Source organism: Hemitrygon akajei, chromosome 25, assembly GCF_048418815.1.
Source record: "Hemitrygon akajei chromosome 25, sHemAka1.3, whole genome shotgun sequence".
Lineage (NCBI taxonomy): Eukaryota > Metazoa > Chordata > Chondrichthyes > Myliobatiformes > Dasyatidae > Hemitrygon > Hemitrygon akajei.
The window spans coordinates 22,353,157-22,375,948 of NC_133148.1; the positions used below are offsets into that span (position 1 = coordinate 22,353,157).

General features: G+C 47.6%; 1 protein-coding gene across 1 annotated transcript in view; it reads right to left on the reverse strand.

Annotated features, from left to right (window-relative positions):
- Positions 1–8,550: 8,550 nt before the first annotated feature.
- LOC140716252 (uncharacterized) overlaps positions 8,551–22,792 on the reverse strand; it is a 45,592-nt gene continuing 31,350 nt past the window's right edge. The window contains exons 5-6 of the mRNA XM_073028861.1: positions 14,026–14,262; positions 8,551–11,161 (exon numbers count right to left, since the gene is read on the reverse strand). Coding sequence (XP_072884962.1) covers positions 9,756–11,161; positions 14,026–14,262 — 1,643 coding nt within the window. The 3' untranslated portion in view covers positions 8,551–9,755. The remainder of the gene's footprint in view (positions 11,162–14,025; positions 14,263–22,792) is intronic.

Below are 22,792 nucleotides of genomic sequence, written 5' to 3' on the forward strand. Positions count from 1 at the left end.
GACCTACCCACCAGTGTGCCTTTGGAACACTGGAGCTCCTGGAAGAAACGAGAAAAGAAAACCTCCAAGATGTGGACTGATCCCGTGCTCCTGACCTTGAAAAGCGATTACCTCAGCCGCTCGAATTCCTTTTGCCACCAATCTGCTGAAAGACCAGCAGAAGTTCCAAGGAACGCTGTTCACCCGCGGAGATGAGTAACGTTGAACTCGCCTCCACAGGGAGGGTTCGAGGTGAGAGAGTAGGGAGCCGAGTAAACACAGAGCAACGTGCAAACGTCCGGGTTCGATCCTAACCTCGGGATTTGTCTGTGGGGAGTTTGCCTTTTGCATGTGACTGCACGGGGCACCTCCCACATCCCAAAACCTCCAGTCTGCATTACTAAATCTCCTCTGTAAATTGCCCATAATATCCCGGCAGTGAGTAGAACCTTGGGGTGAAGGAGCGTGTGGGCAATGCATGCATGGGCAGCGTCTGGAGACTCGTCCCCATCCCACTTTGCTAATCTGTGTCTCCAGACTCTGTCGGCAGAACAAAGGCAAAGTGTTTATCGGAACAGTACCTATGGTCACAATTCTACCGACCATCACTTCGGCCCCAGAACGTGGACCGTTCTGTCCATCCCCAGGCCCGGGAGTACACCTGGGACTGGGCTGACAGGCAGAGCCCCCCAAAAAAATCACGCTCAAATCCCACCTGTCCCTTTCCAGTCCTGACGAAGGGGCTTGGCTCGAAATGTCCACTGTTTATTCCCCTCCATAGATGCTGCCTGACCTGCTGAGTTCCTCCCGGATTTTGTGTGTACCACTGTTGTTTATACCATTCTCCTCTGCTGACAATGACATTAATCAGCTCGAAGACATGTTCAGACACTCCAGATCATTAGTGTGCTGTCTCACGCTAGATTCAGACACACAATATTAAAATACCCAGCTGCGTTCTTGGGCATGTCTCCCACCTCTTCCAAAATTCGAGATTTTAGGAAAACGGATCTGGGGGTAGAGAGAAAAAAAAGTGGCTCACAGGCGAAAGAGCAGACGGGATCTTATTGGATGGTAGAGCAGATGAAGGAGTCGAATGCCCCGTTCCCATTGGCTCCCTGTGATGTGAATCTCTTTTCCATTTTTGCCCTCCATCAGACACACTTGCCCAGCACTGGAACCCCCAGCTTCGGCTTTCTACCTCAGCCTCTTACTCCCTCCCTCACCAAGTTGTTCTTTCAAAGCGCTGCTGAAGTTTTCATCAATTATCCCGATATCCCATCTGTGACGAGGTTTTGAATTGTGTCATCCTTTGTTTAAATGGTTGTAAAGACATCACCATAGTAGATACATTATTATTTATATTCTACACAAGAGATTGGGACCTAATGTTGAAATTGTACAAGGCATTGGTAAGGCCGAATTTGGAGTATTGTGTACAGTTCTGGTCGTCGAATTATAGGAAAGATGTCAACAAAATAGAGAGAGTGCAGAGATTTACTAGAATGTTACCTGGGTTTCAGCACCTAAGTTACAGGGAAAGGTCGAAGTTGAACAAGTTAGGTATTTATTCTTTGGAGCGTAGAAGGTTGAGGGGGGACTTGACAGAGGTATTTAAAATTATGAGGGGGATAGATAGAGTTGACGTGGATAGGCTTTTTTCCATTGAGAGTAGGGGAGATTCAAACAAGAGGACACGAGTTGAGAGTTAGGGGGCAAAAGTTTAGGTGTAACGGGGGGGGGGGGGGAAATTTCTTTACTCAGAGAGTGGTAGCTGTGTGGAACGAGCTTCCAGTAGAAGTGGTAGAGGCAGGTTCGATTTTGTCATTTAAAACAAAATTGGATAGGTATATGGACAGGAAAGGAATGGAGGGTTATGGGCTGAGTGCAGGTAGGTGGGACTAGGTGAGAGTAAGCACTCGGCACGGACTAGAAGGGCCGAGATGGCCTGTTCCCGTGCTGTAATTGTTATGTGGTTGTATGGACAACAAATTAAGATTAATCAAACAACTCATTTCCATGCTGTACAACTGTGACTCGCTATCTTGCGATAGTAACTGTGTCCCAGATCCCTGTGTACATGTTCAATAACCCAGCAAGTTCAAACGCTCCGCAGATGATTTATCATCACTCCTTGGAACTGTCAAAGGTTCTGAAATGGGTTATTCTGGGGGCGAATTCCTGTCATTTCCCAGACAGGCAATTGGAATTTCAGGTGCTGACGTTCTGTGCTATTCCCAGACGGCATTCGCGGCCTTGATTCAACAAAACTTTCACCGACACAGAGTTCCAATTAAACTAACAACTTTCAAAAAGCTCGTCATGTTAAGACTGGTTCATTTTCAGGACCTTCTGAGTGGAGCCGGAGTGGGTTAGGTTGTCTTGAGTCTCCTTCGCAAACTCTCAATGCTTAAAGGAGTGACTGTGATGGTGAAAGTGAGTCTCTGAGCCACAGGCTGTTCCCAGCAACGAATGCTGCTGGACAATCATCAACTCAGTGAAGAACGTCCTTTGGTCTGCCCGAAACTTGCTGGACTTCCAGCACAGCCAGATGCCTGTGTAGGAATGCCGTCGACTGGCACGTTCCAGGCTCAGGAATAAATGCTGAAGGATGCACTGAAATTCAGTGCAAAGGCTGTGTGGGGAAGGACCATAGTCTAGAGTCCTTTCACTGAAGGACCTGAGGAAGTCCATTGAGCATTGAATGGGCGTAACACTACAGGGAGGCAACGTTGTCTCTAATTAACTGGACTCTGAAAACTCACACTGGTCCTCAAACATACTTTATTTACTCGTGCACGAGGAGGACAGCATGGCCCCTGTCACCACATTGCTCTGAAGTCCGAACAGAGAGATGCCATTTTTACACAGAATTGACCAGCAGTTATGGATATTAACCAATTAGTAACCTTGTGTACATTCAAATTTCTTACTTGGAAGATCAATTGTCATTCACAAAACTCATCAGAAACTACAAGCTAACCACTGATGATACTTAGAAGTTATTAAAATAATTGTCCCTTAGTTGGTGTATGTTCCATAACTCCTTCTGTTGCAGACACTGGGTAAGAACGTACACCAAAAAGTTACAGCATCATTTCTATGAGTTTGATAAGCTTTCACCCATGGAGACAACAAACACAGCAACATGTACAAAATCACAACCCATACATTTAGGTAACTGGATAAAGTCTGTTTGGAGATGCACAAATGGGGGAGGGTCTGGCAGCAGCAGATATGTCTCTGGCAAATCATACAGTTGCTGTTACTTTTCTTGCTGTGGTTGACAATGTCTCATTTTTCATTATATACAGTGGCATGCAAAAGTTTGGGCACCCCTGGTCAAAATTTCTGTTACTGTGAATAGTTAAGTGAGTAGAAGATGAACTGATCTCCAAAAGTCATACCGTTAAAGATGAAACATTCTTTTCAACATTTTAAGCAAGATTAGTATATTAGTTTTGTTTTGTACTATTGTAGAGTGGGGAAAAAAAGGAAAGGAGCACCATGCGAAAGTTTGGGCACCCCAAAAGATTTGAGCTCTCAAATAACTTTTACCAAGGTCTCAGACCTTAATTAGCTTGTTCGGGCTATGGCTTGTTCACAGTCATTGTTAGGAAAGGCCAGGTGATGCAAATTTCAAAGCTTTATAAATACCCTGACTCCTCAAACCTCGTCCCAACAATCAGCAGCCATGGGCTCCTCTAAGCAGCTGCCTAGCACTCTGAAAATTAAAATAAGTGATGCCCACAAAGCAGGAGAAGGCTAAAAGAAGACAGCAAAGCGTTTTCAGGTAGCCGTTTCCTCAGTTTGTAATGTAATTAAGAAACGGCAGTTAACAGGAACGGTGGAGGTCGAGTTGAGGTCTGAAAGTCCAAGAAAACTTCCCAAGAGAACTGCTCTTGATTGCTAGAAGGGCAAATCAAAACCCCCGTTTGACTGTAAAAGTCCTTCAGGAAGATTTAGCAGACTCTGGAGTGGTGGTGAACTGTTCTACTGTGCAGCAACACCTGCACAAATATGACCTTCATGGAAGAGTCATCAGAAGAAAACCTTTCCTGCGTCCTCACCACAAAATTCAGCATCAGAAGTTTGCAAAGGAACATCTAAACAAGCCTGATGCATTTTGGAAACAAGTCCTGTGGACTGATGAAGTTAAAATAGAACTTTTTGGCTACAATGAACAAAGGTATTTTTGGAGAAAAAAGGGTGCAGAATTTCATGAAAAGAACACCTCTCCAACTGTTAAGCACGGGGGCGGATTGATCATGCTTTGGGCTTGTGTTGCAGCCAGTGGCACAGGGAATATTTCATTGGTAGAGGGAAGAATTAATTCAATTAAATACCAGCAAATTCTGGAAGCAAACATCACACTGTCTGTAAAAAAGCTGAAGATGGTAAGAGGATGGCTTCTACAACAGGATAATGATTCTAAACACAGCTCAAAATCCACAATGGATTACCTCAAGAGGCATAAGCTGAAGGTTTTGCCATGGCCCTCACAGCCCCCCGACCTAAACATCATCGAAAATCTGGATAGACCTCAAAAGAGCAGTGCATGCAAGATGGCTCAAGAATCTCACAGAACTAGAAGCCTTTTGCAAAGAAGAATGGGCGAAAATCCCCCAAACAAGAATCGAAAGACTCTTAGCTGGCTATAGAAAGCACTTACAAGCTGTGATACTTGCCGAAGGGGGTGTTACTAAGTACTGACCATGCAGTGTGCCCAAACTTTTGCTTCGGGCCCTTTTCCTTTTTTGTTGTTTTGAAACTGTAAAAGATGGAAATAAAAAAGTAATCTTGTTTAAAATATTAAAGAAATGTGTCATCTTTAACTTTATGCCTTTTGGAAATCAGGTCATCTTTTACTCACTTAGCTATTCACAGTAACAGAAATGTTGACCAGGGGTGCCCAAACTTTTGCATGCCACTGTAAATCATCCTTTATAGTTTGGCACAGTGTGTTTTAGTCCATAACGTCTCTGACGCACCATGCTATAATTGTGCCAGTTCATCAAAAGAATTTGGAAAGTATCGGCAGCCAGTTCACACTGGGGTACCACGTGACCATAAAGATCTGCTGTGACTGCCTGGAAAAGGGAACTCGTTTGTGCCCTCGTTATTTCATCATTCGCATTCGCGTGAGCCACACGTCTTGAGTTCCAGGGAAGGCGAGAAACCCACGTGTTTTCCGTGAATGTCCATTGTCATGTGTGCAAACGGTAAATGTTTACAGCAGTACCAGCTGCTAAAGTACAGAAAGCACAGCCGCTTGAGTGGACATGAGGGATGGTCGCTCTGTTGTATTAGCTCCACGCGCTACACATCTACTAAAACTCTCACCAGTCTCCGATCGACAGGAAAAGTCAAAGGAAAAAAAAAACATTCACCGTTCCACCAGCAGGCATTTTGCAATGGGCAGAATTAAGTTAGTACAAGTTCTTCAGCACAGGATCATTTAAACTCTGTCACCTGCGGTGCTGGTGGTGGTCGAGGTGGAAACTGACTGCTATCGAAATTGCCTTCACGTTAAGCGCATCTTGGAGCCCAGTGGTCAGGGTGTCTGCAAAGAAAAACATACCCCTCACAGACAACCCCGGGTCTTCCCCTACAGTGTCCACCATACCCCCCCCCCCCCCCCACACACAATAAATCAAACTAACTACACAAACTTACATTTGGAAAAATGTTACATAAACATCTACTTTGTTCAAAACCAAACATCTGTAACAGCAGTCACTAGATCCAGACCTGTATAAAGCAGATAGTATCAAAACTAAGCTTACAATGAAATTGTCAGCATAAATTAATCTGGTAACTGTTCACTGTTATTTTATTTAAATATGAAATTAAAGCTAAAATACCAATTAAATAGTTTCTGACAGATGCCACACTACTTTAAAACAATATATACAATGTTACCTGGGTAACCTGGGATTGTCCCCATTGTCCCCATTCCACAGTTTTAATCCTTTGATGCTGGAGTTGCCTTTGGCAACACTGTAGAACACTCACAATTTTACTTAAACTCTTCTCATCTCACACAAGTAACAGTTTACATTTTTCTTTCATCTAGGTTGCAGCTAATTTACAGTAACATTTATAAAGACACTAGAGTTCTAGAGTTATCCCTGAACACTGCTGAAAACATTTATTCACATATTCTACATACAGTCGGCCCTCCTTATCCGCGGATTCAACCAACCGCGGATCAGGAAAACCCGGAAGTTCTCTCTCCAGCACTCGTTGTTTGAGCATGTACAGACTTTTCTTGTCATTATTCCCTAAACAATCAAATATAACAACTATTTACATAGCATTTACATTGTATTGGGTATTATAAGTAATCTAGAGATGATTTAAAGTATACGGGAGGATGTGCATTGGTTCCTGTGCATCGGGATTTTAAAAAATGGAAGTTCCCTCTCCAGCACTCGTTGTTTGAGCATGTACAGACTTTTTCTTTCTTGTCATTACTCTCTAAACAATACAGTATAACAACTATTTACATAGCATTTACTTTGTATTAGATATTATAAGTAAGTCAGAACAGGTACATTCGGTATTATTTAGTGTCAGTCAAACGTTAGTCTTAGTATATAATATATATTTTACCTTTCTATGCATATAAAACACTTAAGGAAGGTGTGTATTTCAATAATTAAACCACTGCGTTGCTTAGTAATAGTGGTAGCTTTCATCGGGGCAGGGCCTTTCACATGCTCCATTATTCTCACTTTATCCTTTAAAATTGTTCTGATCGTTGTCCGACTGCAGCCTAACTCTTTTCCAATAACTGATGGCTTTTCACCTCTTTCTGATCACTTTATTATTCCCACTTTATTTTCAACCATGATCGTTTTCCATCAGTGGAATAGAAACACTGCTGGTGGTGGGTCCTGAGCTCCGGCAGGTCCTAAAGTCCACCGCACTGAGACAGGTTAAATAAAGTCTGGAGCTCCGCCGGGTCCTAAAGTCCATCACACTGAGAGGTTAAATAAGGGACTTGAGCATCTGCATTTTTTGTTATCCGCGGGGGGTCCCGGAACCAATCCCCCGCGGATAAGGAGGGCCGACTGTATTCATTAACATCTCTATCTTTTGCATGACCTACAGAGCGAGGGAAACATTTTCTTAAGAGCTTCCACGAGATCAGCACAGGGTACATTTGAAACGACATCTCACTCATCTCTTCTGCACCGCTCTGCCCCAACACATTCCCCACCCCCACCTTCCACAGCTACTGGGCGCCTCCACCCTTGGTAGGGCACTGGAAGACGCCTGGGTTTTCAGGAGGCGTGATGTGGCCTGGGATTTATCGAAAGCATGCCTGGTGAAAGGCAAGGGTACAGCAGATTGTAAACATCTAGTTCATCGTCAAGCTCTGCAGCAAATCGTTTCTTCTGAAACATAAAGGTACTGCAGACACTATTATCCTTTTCCTGTTCTATCTGTGTCTTTTCCTACTTTTCTTCACTTCCTTTGCTCTTTTTATAATCAAATTTCAATCAACTAGAGACACAGGGCGTGAGAAGCATCTACAGAATGTAATGAAGTGACTCCCAGCTTTGAAAGCATCTCCTTAATCTCTGATCAGCAGGAGTGATCGCTCAGTTACTGTATTCAGGACAGACATCAAGCCAATTTTTGAGACTGTCAATGGGAGGATGTTGGGTGGGGTGGGGGGGGCAACGAACAAGACACGGGATCTGTCAAGCAGTCCTGTATTGCTGTACCTCAGCCCACTGTGGAAAAGAACTGGGAGTGGAGATAAACCCCATTACTTTCCCCCCCCGAGGCTTGGTGGTGAGGGAACGTCACAAAATGATAGACCCCATTACTTTCTCCCCGAGCCATGGTGGTTAGGGAACGTCACAAAATGATAGACCCCATTACTTTCTCCCCGAGGCATGGTGGTTAGGGAACGTCACAAAATGATAGACCCCATTACTTTCTCCCCGAGGCATGGTGGTTAGGGAACGTCACAAAATGATAGACCCCATTACTTTCTCCCCGAGGCATGGTGGTTAGGGAACGTCACAAAATGATAGACCCCATTACTTTCTCCCCGAGGCATGGTGGTTAGGGAACGTCACAAAATGATAGACCCCATTACTTTCTCCCCGAGGCATGGTGGTTAGGGAACGTCACAAAATGATAGACCCCATTACTTTCTCCCCGAGGCATGGTGGTGAGGGAACGTCACAAAATGATAGACCCCATTACTTTCTCCCCGAGGCATGGTGGTTAGGGAACGTCACAAAATGATAGACCCCATTACTTTCTCCCCGAGGCATGGTGGTTAGGGAACGTCACAAAATGATAGACCCCATTACTTTCTCCCCGAGGCATGGTGGTTAGGGAACGTCACAAAATGATAGACCCCATTACTTTCTCCCCGAGGCATGGTGGTTAGGGAACGTCACAAAATGATAGACCCCATTACTTTCTCCCCGAGGCATGGTGGTTAGGGAACGTCACAAAATGATAGACCCCATTACTTTCTCCCCGAGGCATGGTGGTTAGGGAACGTCACAAAATGATAAACCCCATTACTTCCCCCCCCCCCCCCCCCGAGGCTTGGTGGTTAGGGAACGTCACAAAATGATAAACCCCATTACTTCCCCCCCGAGGCTTGGTGGTTAGGGAACGTCACAAAATGATAACCGTGCAGAAACACAAACTCCAGCCCTAAGAGTCTGCAGCTCATTCTAATCTGCAGTTCATCCTCTTAAATTCTACCTACATTCCCATCAATTCTCCCCAACTTCTACCAGTCACCCTCACTCTCGTGGGAAACTACAGCAGCCCGTCTACCTATCAACCAGCATGCCTTTGGGATGCGGGAGGTAACTGGAGCTCTTGGAAGCACCAGGGAGAAACCTCCACATGAAACCAAGATGTGGACTGATCCCAGATTCCTGACCTCGCAGACCAACAGCCTCCCCAATGTCTGGGGCAGGATCCCCCCCCCAGTGAGCTGTTGTCTTTGCCATCGACCTGCTGCGAGCTGCAGAAATTCCGGGCAATTTCTTGCTCACAGAGTTCAACAATGTGGAATTTGTCACCACCGGGAGGGCCGGAGGTGACAAACTGGGAAGCTGAATAAACTCAGACTGAGTTGCTGCCTCAGGCACAAACATCAGGTTCAGTCCTGACCTCGGGGGTCCGCCCATTCTCCCTGTGACCGCACAGGGCTCCTCCTGCGTCCCAAACCCTGGGGGCCCAAAGGCTAATCAGCCGCTGTAAATTGCTTCTACTATGACGGTGGCAAGTAGAACCTTGGGGTGAAAGGGGGTGTGGCCAATGCAAATGAAGAGAGAATTTTAAAAATGCGTGAATGAAACATCGGGGTAAATGAGTGATGATCGCTGTGGACTCCGAGTCAAAGGGCCGAGTTCTCTGCCTCATTTCTGAATATTCCTACCGGCCGAGATGGAAGGAGGCTGGAGCGGAGCAGAAATACTGTACAGCAGCAGACGGGCTGAAAGGCCTATCTACTGTTCATTATACGCACTGCAAAGGAAGGGCCTTGAATAAAGTCTTTCAGACAGAACTGTCTTATGTTAGTCGCAGATCCAGAACATTAACGGAGCTAAACTTTAAACAGACTGTGAACATCAGCAACAGAGCCCCAATTCTGCCCACTACCAGATTCAGTCTGGGTGTCAACAGAAGTTTCAACAGAACCCAAGGCCCTGATTCACCTGCAACTCTTGTGAACTCGTGTTAGATTTCAGTAGATGCAAAGGTTGAATGCTTGGCATGCAGCATCTTCAATCTTTCTTCACGTTGTGAACTCGCTGGTGTTTCAGCAGGCGAGATGAGCAAGTGAATCCTTTCCCGCACTCGGAGCAGATGAACGGCCTCTCCCCGGTGTGCAGCCGCTGGTGTGTTTTTAGGATGGCTGACTGGGTGAATGTCTTCCCACACTCGGAGCAGGTGAAGGGCCTCTCCCCAGTGTGAACTCGCTGGTGTGCCAGCAGGTTAGACAAGCGAGCAAATCCCTTCCGACACTCAGTGCAGGAGTAGGGCCTCTCCCCAGTGTGAACTCGTTGGTGTATCTTCAGATCGCACGACTGACTGAACCCCTTCCCACACTCGGAGCAGGAGAACGGCTTCTCCCCGGTGTGAATTCGCTGGTGTGTCTGCAAATTGGACGAACGAGTGAATCTCTTTCCACACGTTGAGCAGGAGAACGGCTTCTCCCCAGTGTGAACTCGCTGGTGTGACCGTAAATTGAACGACCGAGTGAACCTCTTTCCACACGTTGAGCAGGAGAACGGCTTCTCCCCAGTGTGAACTCTCTGGTGTACCTTCAATTCGCATGACTGAATGAATCCCTTCCCACAACTTGAGCAGATGAACGGCCTCTCGCCATTGTGAACTCGCTGGTGAACCAACAGCTGGGATGACTGAATGAACCCCTTCCCACACACTGTGCAGAAGAACGGCCTCTCCCTGTTGTGAACTCGCTGGTGCGCCTGCAGATGGGAAGACTGAGTGAATTTCACCCCACATTCAGAGCAGGTGAACGGCCTCTCCCCAGTGTGAACTCGCTGGTGCACCTTCAGCTCACACGAGCGAACGAATCCCTTCCCACACGTTGAGCAGATGAACGGCCTGTCCACCGTATGGTATCGCTGGTGTTGCAACAGGTCAGAGGAACTGGTGAATCCCTTCCCGCACTCGGAGCAGTTGAACGGCCTCTCCCCGGTGTGAACGCGTTTGTGTATCACCAGGTTGCTCGACGAAGCAAATCTCTTCCCGCACGTTGAGCAGATAAACGGCCTCGCCCCAGTGTGAACTTGCTGGTGCGTCTGCAAACCGGACAACTGCGTGAAGCTCTTCCCACACACCGAGCAGGAGTACGGCCTCTCCCCGGTGTGAACTCGCCGGTGAGCCTGCAGATTGGACGACTGGGTGAATCTCCGCCCACACGTTGAGCAGGAGAACGGTTTCTCCCCAGTGTGAACTCGCTGGTGTGCCTTCAGGTGCAGAGTCCGGGTGAAGCTCTTGCCGCACTCGGAGCAGGTGAACGGCCTCTCGCCGGTGTGAACTTGCTGGTGCGTCATCAGGCTGGGTAACTGAGTGAATCCCTTTCCACACATAGAACAGATGAAAGGCCTCTCCCCGTCTGAATTTGCTAGCGTTCCTGGACTTGGGATAACTGAATGAAACTCTTACTGCACGTTGAGCAGGAGAACGGCTTCTCCCCAGTCTGAGCTGGCTGGTGTGTCTGCAAATGGGACAACTGAGTGAATCCCTTCCCACACTCAGAGCAGACGGACAGCAAAGTGCGGATTTGCTGATGATGCATTTGAGATTCCCATAAACAAATTCACGGCTTGTTTTACCCTGTACAAAGTTACAAAAGTTATCAGTCAGTACAGGACAGCTGATATTATTTTTATCTCCACAGTGAGCTGCTGTAATGACACTGAGGAACAAGCAGGAACTTCCATCTGGGACCGTTGGAGGCATCCTGACTCGAATCAACATCTCTACTTTTCCTTCTACCTCCATCAGAAGGGGCCACTTCTGCCTGTTCCCATCGTTCCCTCACCTACCAAAATTCACCTGTTTCCTGGGGAAAGGATTAATAAAATCCAAGACATCTCCTCTTTCTGCAGATCTGCACTCTCCTTCCCTTTTACTTTATCTATCAGACACAGGAACAGAATTAGGCCATTCAGCCCATCAAATCAGCTCTGCCACTCCATCATGGCCGATTTATTATCCCTCTCCACAGCATTACTCCTACCTTCTCCCTGAAATCTGTGATGCCCTTACCAACCATAGTGAATCAGCCTCTGCATTAAATACACCCAAAGCCTTATCTGTGGCAGTGAATTACACAGTTTTAACACCGTCTAGCCAAAGAATTCCTAATAATCTCTGTGCCCTGTGGTCCTAACCTCTCCCTTCCCCACACTATAACACCCTGTCCACATCCACACTAATGACACCTGTCAATATTCGGTAGGTTTCAATGAAATCCCCACTCGTTCTTCTGAACAGTGAATACAGGCCCAGAGCAATTAAAAAATGCTCCTTGTGCATTAACCCTTTCTTTCCTGAGATCACTCTGCTGAACCTCCTCTGGGCTTTACTCCTCCTGCAGGTACTGAGAATCTGGAGCAACACACAAGAGAGCTGGGGGAACTCAGAAGCTCAGGCAGCATCTACGGAGCGAAATGGACTGTGGACATTTCAACTGTATTGATGGGGTTAGTGATTGTAATGCCATTTGGCACGAAGCGTAGCTGGGTAGACTCACTCACTGGAGACTGACATTGTGTGCTCCCCACGTTACCTGACAGAGGTGCCCAATACCATTCTATATCCAGACAGAAAAGAACACGTTCTCAGTCCGCGGGCAGACCCTGGACCGGAGGGGGCTGAACAAAGTTGAGTTGCCAAATATTCAGAAGTGAGAAGGACTTCCAACGTGGGTAAATTATTTTCAGCATACAAGATATATTTCTTTGTCAATGGAGTTCGCACAATCCCTTCTTTTGGCCTCTCTCTGAACTATAGATTACCTTCAAAGATCTGGAGATGAGCTGTGGCTGGAGACTGGTCCCAACCTCCACTTGCTCACCTGTGTCTGCAGACTTGGTCTGCCCAGCAAGGCAAAGTGCTTATCAGAGCAGTAACAATGGCTGCAATTCTACCCACAATCCCCTGGGCTCTAGAAAAACCCGTGCCAAACATTCATTCATCCCACAGGGCCTGAAGTACACACTGAGCTGGTCTGACAGGGAAAGCACAGGAAGTCCCTTGTTGCTGGAAACAGATGATCAAAATTAAAAGTGCCAGACAAGGTCAGACAGCACCTGTGCGAAGAGATGAAAGTAATGTTTTGGGTTGAAAACCCTGTGTCAGAACTGAGAAAGTGAGAGAACAGGTTTTATATTGTAGAAAATATGGGGGAGGGATGACCATAGGAAGTGGGATCAGGGGTAGACCGTTCAGCTTCTCACTTGGCTCCTCTGCCGCCCAGTAGGATCATGGTTGAATTTCCTGTCCTATAGCCCTGGATTCCATTACTGGTTAGGAATTTCTCCCAGCCTTAAATAAACACCAGGACTCTATCCCACAGATCACAGTGTATGATCTTGCAAAGACTGAAACTTCAGGGAGAAGAACCCCTCCCACCTCACCTTTCAATTGGGCACCAGTGAATTTCTCTTTCATAACTCTGATCAATAAGTTGTGAATTTTCAGACAAGCGGACAATAACAGCAAGTCTCCAACCTGATACATTCCCCTTCCAAAAATGCTGCCTGGCCTGCTGAATTGTCCAGATCTGGGTCAAAATGTCAACTGTTTATTCCCCCCTCCCCACCCACCCCCACAGATGCTACCTGACCAGCTGAGTTCCCCTTGGCATGCTATGCGTGTTGCTCTGGATTTCCAGCGTCTGCAGAATGTCCAGCACTTTTTGTTTTCACGCCAGATTCTTGCATCGGCCATTTTATAAAAAGGGCAAAGAACGCGTCTGGTGAAGAATGCCTCACCTTTAGTTTGCAGACCCGTCAGTTCCCGAGATGAATCAGGACAGGTAGAGGGAGAGGAATCAAACACGAGATACTGTGAAGCGGAGCTGCAGCCGTCAGCAACAGCTCTGGCCCGCGTATCAAAGCGTGAACATTGTTCTGTCTGCGGCTGCCTTTGTTAATCTGCTCATCAGAGAGGCCAATGACCAAGTGAAGCCGATCAGATGCTCCCTTTGTCCGGTCTATCCCACCCGCACCCAGTCGGCTCTGCAAGAAAAGCTAACGCACTTTTTGCTTTTCCCCAGTTCTAACGGAAGGGTCTCTCGGACTTTTAAAGTTCCCTGCTTCTCGCTCCGCTGGATGCGCCTGACCTGCTGACTCTGCCCATCTCTCCACCGATGCCTGGGCCCCCACGTACAGGCTGCGACTGCGAGCGGGGAGCGGGTGAGGAGCCGGGAGGGGTGGGGGGGGGGGGAGAGAAACGCCGAGACCACTCAGTGTGATCACTGCCTGCCGTGACCGTTCAGCCCGCACGAATCCTTACCCCGGCCGTGACCTGGCGAAATCCGCTCCGCACTTCCCCGCTGACGCCCGGAAGGCTTCTTGTGCAGAGGGCACGCCGCGGTGACGTCACGCGCAATCTGCGCCTGCGCCGTGGGCTCCCTCGGTGCCGGTAGGGCGCTTTCCCCGCCGCGGTGCTTCTTGGTTATGTTCAGCTGCCATGCTTGCCTGTTATGAATCTTTAGCACTGCCAGTGTAATGGAGGACAAAACTGTTACTCCTGATCCGATGCAGCAAGAAAAGCACAAAACCCATAAAACACAATGGACTGCTGAGCGTGGCCGTACATATAGAAGATGTTCAAAAATATCTGATCATAACATGATACTGACCGGAAATGAGATAGGAGCAAATGATCGTCGGCAGTAGAACGCGTCCAGGTTTTTATATAGCTCTAAAATTGCCTTTTGAGATTCGCTTTCGACCACAAACTCATTCTGCCGACCAGTGGAGGAAATACTATTATCAGCCTATGCGCGGAAAGCTTCAAAGATGTAAAACTCTCATTTATTAATGAGCTCACTTAAAGCGGTGGAGGAACTCAGCCGCTCATGCAGCGTCTATGGAAGGGGATAAAGACTCGACGTTTCGGGTGAGCCCCCCCCTCCCCCCCACCCCGCTTCATAAGCTTTGGGAAGGAAGGGGATAAAGCCAGAACACCAAGGTCGGGGAGCTGAAGGGGAGGATGACAGGTGAAACCGGGTGAGGGGAAAATAAGTGAGTGGGAAAGAGGGGGATGAAGTAAGAAGCTGGGAGGTTGAGGGGTAACGGATGAAAGAGAAGGAATCTGATAGGAGAGAAGAATGGACTATGGGAGAAGGAGACGAGGGGCACCGGAGGGAGGCGATTGGCAGAGAGGAGAAGAGAAACTGGAATAAGGAATGGAAAAACAGTGAATTGGGAGGCGGGGTAATTACCGGATGTTAGAGAAATCGATGACCATGCCATCAGTTTGGAGGCTACCCAAACAGAATATGAGGTGTTGTCCCTCCAACCGGAGGTTAGCCTCCGCATGGCAGTTGACTAACGGAGTGAATCCCTGCACACACATTGATAGACGAATGACCCCTCTCATTGAAACCTCAGCATAGAAGGACCCCCCCCTCCCCTTAGAACAACTTCTGATTGTTCACACTCCCCCTTGAGAATGCTGTGGACCCGACCCGAGATACCCCCTGACCCTGGCACCGGGAAGGCAGCATCCCATCCAGATGTCCCGTTGGCAGAGTATCCTATAAGTTTCTGTATTGAATCCCCAATCAGCACTGCAGTCCTCTTCTCCCCTCTTCCCTTCAGAGCCGCACTCAGCGCCATTTACACGGTGCTGTAGTTTTCAATGGTACGTCGTACCCCCCTCCCCTCCAAAGCGCTGTAATTACTATTGAGGGAATGGCCACGGGGTTACTCTGCACTCTCTATCTATTCCCCTTCCATCTCCTGATAGTCACCCTGTCTCCCGCAACTCAGGAGTGACTACCTCCCTGTAGCTCCTCGGCTTCTCATTCTCCCGAGTTAGCAACCTCCACTTCCCTAACACGGTTTGTGAGGACCTGCAGTGCAGCTGGATGCATCTCCTTCCATTTTGGCCATATTTCAGAAATATGGGGGACTGGAGTTCTCCCAGAATTCCCGTATCTCACATGGGGAACGCACCACTGGCCCTGGACCCGTTCGTCATGCACTAATAGACGAAGAAAGAAACCTACCTAGAGCCTGAAGTGCTTGAGCTGAAGCCTTAACCTAACCACTTTAACACTGTCCACTCCCACAGTGGCCGCTCCCTTAAACCTAGCTTCGTTCGTGACTTTTGCCCATTTCCTGATACATCACAAATGACTGAAGTCCACCAAAAAGTCTCGAAAGATCCTGTTCACTTTTTAAATATTTTCCTGTCTCACCAAAGCAGGTGACTGCCTTTAATGACTGAAGACCAACTAAAAGTCCCAACTCGTTCCTTCCCACCACCACCCTTCGCTGTCCGACGGAACGTTGACGACTGCTTTGGTGCCACCCAGCTTGTTAAATTCATCAAATTTGCCTCCCACCTTGCCCTCGAGTATACTTAGCCAAATCTCTGACATCTCTCTTCGCTTTCTCAGTCTCTCCGCCTCCATCTCGGGACATCTTTTACAAACCTACTGACTGTCAGTTATCTTGACTATACCTCCACCCAGCCCCCTACCACCTCACCACCATTCAGGGCCCCAAACTGTTCTTCCAGGTGATGTGACACTTCAGTATCCTGTTCTGCTGGCCTCTTATACGCCGGTGAGACTGGACATAGATTGGACCATTTTGTCAGCACCTTCACTCTGTCCAATGCAAGAGGTAGGATTTCCCAGTGGCCACCTATTTCAAATTGTCTTCCCTCTCCCATTCTGACATGTCAGCCCATCGCCTCTTCTACTACCCCGATGAGACCATGTCAGGATGGAGGAGCAATGCCTCATAATCTGTGTGGGTCGCCTCCAACCTAATGCCATTTATCTAACCGCCAGTAATCCCACTCCCCAACTACACCTCTTCTCTCTTTTCCTGTTCTCCGTTCTCAGGGTCAGGTTGAGTTCACTGTCATTCAACGCATACGTATTCAAAATGTATACGGCCAAATGAAACATCGTTCCCCCAGAACAAAGTGCACTGCACGGTACATCTAACTCAGACATGTAACAAATAAAGTAACGTTACCTCATGCAAATTAACAAACAACGAGGTGCGGTTACGTCACAAGATAAAAAGTAAACAGTGTAGCACTACCTGCGCCTCGTGCAAGATGAACTTAGATGGTGGTAGCGAGTACAGAAATGGCTGGATATTCCATGGGAACATTTCCGTTTTGCCTTCCCCAGGGCGCGGGAGAGCGCAGCTCTTGCTGACCTGCGGGCTGTCTAATCCCTCGAGTTGAACGCTCAGCAATGGCCGATAGTGTAATGATCTGAAGAGATGCGATTTATTTCTGAAAAATCACCCAGGAAGGGCACAACGGCAGAGAAAGTTAGACCAGGTTAAACTTGAGTAAAATAAAACCCTAGAAACAGAGTATAAGAAAATATATGCAAAATAAAAACATGCAGTATATGACACACTCTGTTGTTGGCGCGTGGCCTGGTGGGCAAGGCATCAGACTAGTAACCTGAAGGTCACTGGTTCGAGCCTCAGCTGAGGCAGCATGTTTGTGTCCTTGAGCAAGGCACTTAACAACACGTTGCTCTGCGACGTCACCGGTGCCAAGCTGCTTGGGTCCTAGTGCCCTTCCCTTGGACAACATCGGTGAAGGCTTTGCAGCTTGGGCAACTGCCGGTCTCCCACACAACCCTGCCCAGGCCTGCACCCTGGAAACTTCAGGCGCAGATCCATGGTCTCTCGAGACCAACAGATGCCACTAATATGACACACCCCCATAGAAATGATGTTACTTCCCTAATCTTTCCTAATTTTAAAATCAGAATCAGGTTCAATAACACTGACATAGATGTCGTAAGATTCATTTTTTTGTGGCAGCAGTACAGCACAAGACGTGAAATAGGCTATAAATTGCAATAAACTCTCTCTCTCTCTCTCTCTCTCTCTATATATATATATATATATATATGCAGCTCAAAGTGAATTTACAGTATGATCATAGCACCTACACTCAGTGTCCACTTTATTAGGTACATCTGTACATCTGCTGCTTAATCAGCCAATCAGGTGGCAGCAACTCGATGCATGAAAGCACGCAGACATGGTCAAGAGGGTCAGTTGTTGTTCAGACCAAACATCAGAATGGGGGAAGAAAAAGCGTGAACAAAGCGACTTTGACCGTGGCACCATTGGTGGTTTGAGTATCTCAGAAACTGCCGATCTCCTGGGATTTTCACGCACACGGTCTCTAGTGTTTACAGAAAACGGGTCCAAGCACAAACTAAATGAAACAAAAAAAGCACCTAGTGAGTGGTTCCGTGGGTGAAAATAACTTGTTAATGAGAGAGGTCAGAGGCGAATGGCCAGACTGGTTCATGCTGTTAGAACACTGGTGTCAGAAGAGCGTCTCTGCATGCACAACACGCCAAATCGTGAAGTGGATGGGCTACAGTAGCAAAAGGTCACAAAGACACTGAATGTATTTCCCCAGGAGTTTGAGGAGATTTGGTACGTTACCAAAGACTAGCAAATTTCTTCAGATATGGAGAACATCTGGTTGCATCACTGAATGGAGCCACTGCACAGGATCAGAAAAAAAACTGGAGACGGTTTCAAACTCAGCCAACATCGTGGGCACTAACCTCCCCAGCATAGAGGACAGCTTCAAAAGGCAGCATCCATCGTTAAGGACCCCCACCGGCCAGAACATGCCCTCTTCTCCTGCGAACATCAGGAGGTGGTACAGGAAGCTGAAGATAAACACACAACGTTTAAGGGACGGATTTCTTCCCCCCCACTCTGCCGTCGGGTTTCTGAGTGATTCGTGAATCCATGGACACTATCTTTGATCTTTCTCTATTCGCACTACACTATTGAGCGAATCTGCAAAGAACGCTGTCACAGGAACTTAGCATCCATCATCACGGACCACACAAACCTGGTCTCGCTGTCTTTTCACTGCTGCCATCAGAAAGAAGGTACAGGAGCCTCAGGTATGGTCCCACACCGCCAGCTTCCGGAACATTTATTACCCTTCAATCATCAGGCTCCCAGACCAACGTGGATAACTTCACTCACCTCAACACTGAACTGATTCCACACATCAGGCTCCTGAACCAGTGTGGATATCTTCACTCACCCCAACACTGAACTGATTCCACACATCAGGCTCCTGACCCAGTGTGGACAACGTCACTCACACCAACACTGAACTGATTCCACACATCAGGCTCCTGAACCAGTGTGGATAACTTCACTCACCCCAACACTGAACTGATTCAACACATCAGGCTCCTGAACCAGTGTGGATAACTTCACTCACCCCAACACTGAACTGATTCCACACATCAGGCTCCTGAACCAGTGTGGATAACTTCACTCACCTCAACACTGAACTGATTCAACACATCAGGCTCCAGAACCAGTGTGGATAACTTCACTCACCTCAACACTGACCCAATTCCACACATTAGGCTCCTGAACCAGTGTGGATAACTTCACTCATCCCAACACTGAACTGATTAAACACATCAGGCTCCTGAACCAATGTGGATAACTTCACTCACCCCAACGCTGAACTGATTCCACACATCAGGCTCCTGAACCAGTGTGGATAACTTCACTCACCCCAACTCTGAACTGATTCCACACATCAGGCTCCTGAACCAGTGTGGATAACTTCACTCACCCCAATGCTGAACTGATTCAACACATCAGGCTCCTGAACCAGTGTGGATAACTTCACTCACCCCAACACTGAACTGATTCCACACATCAGGCTCCTGAACCAGTGTGGATAACTTCACTCACCTCAACACTGAACTGATTCAACACATCAGGCTCCGGAACCAGTGTGGATAACTTCACTCACCTCAACACTGACCCAATTCCACACATTAGGCTCCTGAACCAGTGTGGATAACTTCACTCATCCCAACACTGAACTCCTTAAACACATCAGGCTCCTGAACCAATGTGGATAACTTCACTCACCCCAACACTGAACTGATTCCACACATCAGGCTCCTGAACCAGTGTGGATAACTTCACTCACCCCAACACTGAACTGATTCCACACATCAGGCTCCTGAACCAGTGTGGATAACTTCACTCACCCCAACTCTGAACTGATTCAACACATCAGGCTCCTGAACCAGTGTGGATAACTTCACTCACCACAACACTGAACTGATTCCACACATCAGGCTCCTGAACCAGTGTGGATAACTTCACTCACCCCAACACTGAACTGATTCCACACATCAGGCTCCTGAACCAGTGTGGATAACTTCACTCACCCCAACACTGAACTGATTCCACACATCAGGCTCCTGAACCAGTGTGGATAACTTCACTCACCCCAACTCTGAACTGATTCAACACATCAGGCTCCTGAACCAGTGTGGATAACTTCACTCACCCCAACACTGAACTGATTCCACACATCAGGCTCCTGAACCAGTGTGGATAACTTCACTCACCCCAACACTGATCTGATTCCACACATCAGGCTCCTGAACCAGTGTGGATAACTTCACTCACCCCAACGCTGAACTGATTCAACACATCAGGCTCCTGAACCAGTGTGGATAACTTCACTCACCCCAACACTGAACTGATTCCACACATCAGGCTCCTGAACCAGTGTGGGTAACTTCACTCATCCCAACTCTGAACTGATTCCACACATCAGGCTCCTGAACCAGTGTGGATAACTTCACTCACCCCAACGCTGAACTGATTCCACACATCAGGCTCCTGAACCAGTGTGGATAACTTCACTCACCCCAACTCTGAACTGATTCAACACATCAGGCTCCTGAACCAGTGTGGATAACTTCACTCACCCCAACGCTGAACTGATTCCACACATCAGGCTCCTGAACCAGTGTGGATAACTTCACTCACCCCAACGCTGAACTGATTCAACACATCAGGCTCCTGAACCAGTGTGGATAACTTCACTCACCCCAACACTGAACTGATTCAACACATCAGGCTCCTGAACCAGTGTGGATATCTTCACTCACCCCAACTCTGAACTGATTCCACACATCAGGCTCCTGAACCAGTGTGGATAACTTCACTCACCCCAACTCTGAACTGATTCCACACATCAGGCTCCTGAACCAGTGTGGATAATTTCACTCACCCCAACACTGAACTGATTCCACACATCAGGCTCCTGAACCAGTGTGGATAACGTCACTCACCCCAACACTGAACTGATTCAACACATCAGGCTCCTGAACCAGTGTGGATAACTTCACTCACCCCAACTCTGAACTGATTCCACACATCAGGCTCCTGAACCAGTGTGGATAACTTCACTCACCCCAACACTGAACCGATTCCACACATCAGGCTCCTGAACCAGTGTGGATAACTTCACTCACCCCAACTCTGAACCGATTCCACACATCAGGCTCCTGAACCAGTGTGGATAACTTCACTCATCCCAACTCTGAACTGATTCCACACATCAGGCTCCTGAACCAGTGTGGATAACTTCACTCACCCCAACACTGAACTGATTCCACACATCAGGCTCCTGAACCAGTGTGGATAACTTCACTCACCCCAACACTGAACTGATTCAACACATCAGGCTCTTGAACCAGTGTGGATAACTTCACTCACCTCAACACTGAACTGATTCCACACATCAGGCTCCTGAACCAGTGTAGATAACTTCACTCACCCCAACACTGAACTGATTCCACACATCAGGCTCCTGACCAGTGTGGATAACTTCACTCACCCCAACACTGAACTGATTCCACACATCAGGCTCCTGAACCAGTGTGGGTAACTTCACTCATCCCAACTCTGAACTGATTCCACACATCAGGCTCCTGAACCAGTGTGGATAACTTCACTCACCCCAAACACTGAACTGATTCAACACATCAGGCTCCTGAACCAGTGTGGGTAACTTCACTCATCCCAACTCTGAACTGATTCCACACATCAGGCTCCTGAACCAGTGTGGATAACTTCACTCACCCCAACACTGAACTGATTCCACACATCAGGCTCCTGAACCAGTGTGGATAACTTCACTCACCCCAACACTGAACTGATTCCACACATCAGGCTCCTGAACCAGTGTGGATAACTTCACTCATCCCAACACTGAACTGATTCCACACATCAGGCTCCTGAACCAGTGTGGATAACTTCACTCACCCCAACACTGAACTGATTCAACACATCAGGCTCCTGAACCAGTGTGGATAACTTCACTCACCCCAACGCTGAACTGATTCCACACATCAGGCTCCTGAACCAGTGTGGATAACTTCACTCACCCCAACGCTGAACTGATTCCACACATCAGGCTCCTGAACCAGTGTGGATAACTTCACTCACCTCAACACTGAACTGATTCCACACATCAGGCTCCTGAACCAGTGTGGGTAACTTCACTCATCCCAACTCTGAACTGATTCCACACATCAGGCTCCTGAACCAGTGTGGATAACTTCACTCACCCCAACACTGAACTGATTCAACACATCAGGCTCCTGAACCAGTGTGGGTAACTTCACTCATCCCAACTCTGAACTGATTCCACACATCAGGCTCCTGAACCAGTGTGGATAACTTCACTCACCCCAACACTGAACTGATTCCACACATCAGGCTCCTGAACCAGTGTGGATAACTTCACTCACCCCAACACTGAACTGATTCCACACATCAGGCTCCTGAACCAGTGTGGATAACTTCACTCACCTCAACACTGAACTGATTCCACACATCAGGCTCCTGAACCAGTGTGGATAACTTCACTCATCCCAACACTGAACTGATTCCACACATCAGGCTCCTGAACCAGTGTGGATAACTTCACTCACCTCAACACTGACCCAATTCCACACATTAGGCTCCTGAACCAGTGTGGATAACTTCACTCACCCCAACACTGAACTGATTCCACACATCAGGCTCCTGAACCAGTGTGGATAACTTCACTCACCCCAACACTGAACTGATTCCACAAACTTTGGACATACTCTGAAGTAGACTACAACTTGTGTTCTCAATATTATGTATCTATTTACCTACTTCATTTTTATTCGCACAGTTCGTTTGGCTGTTTATCCTTGTTAGTGTGATTTTTC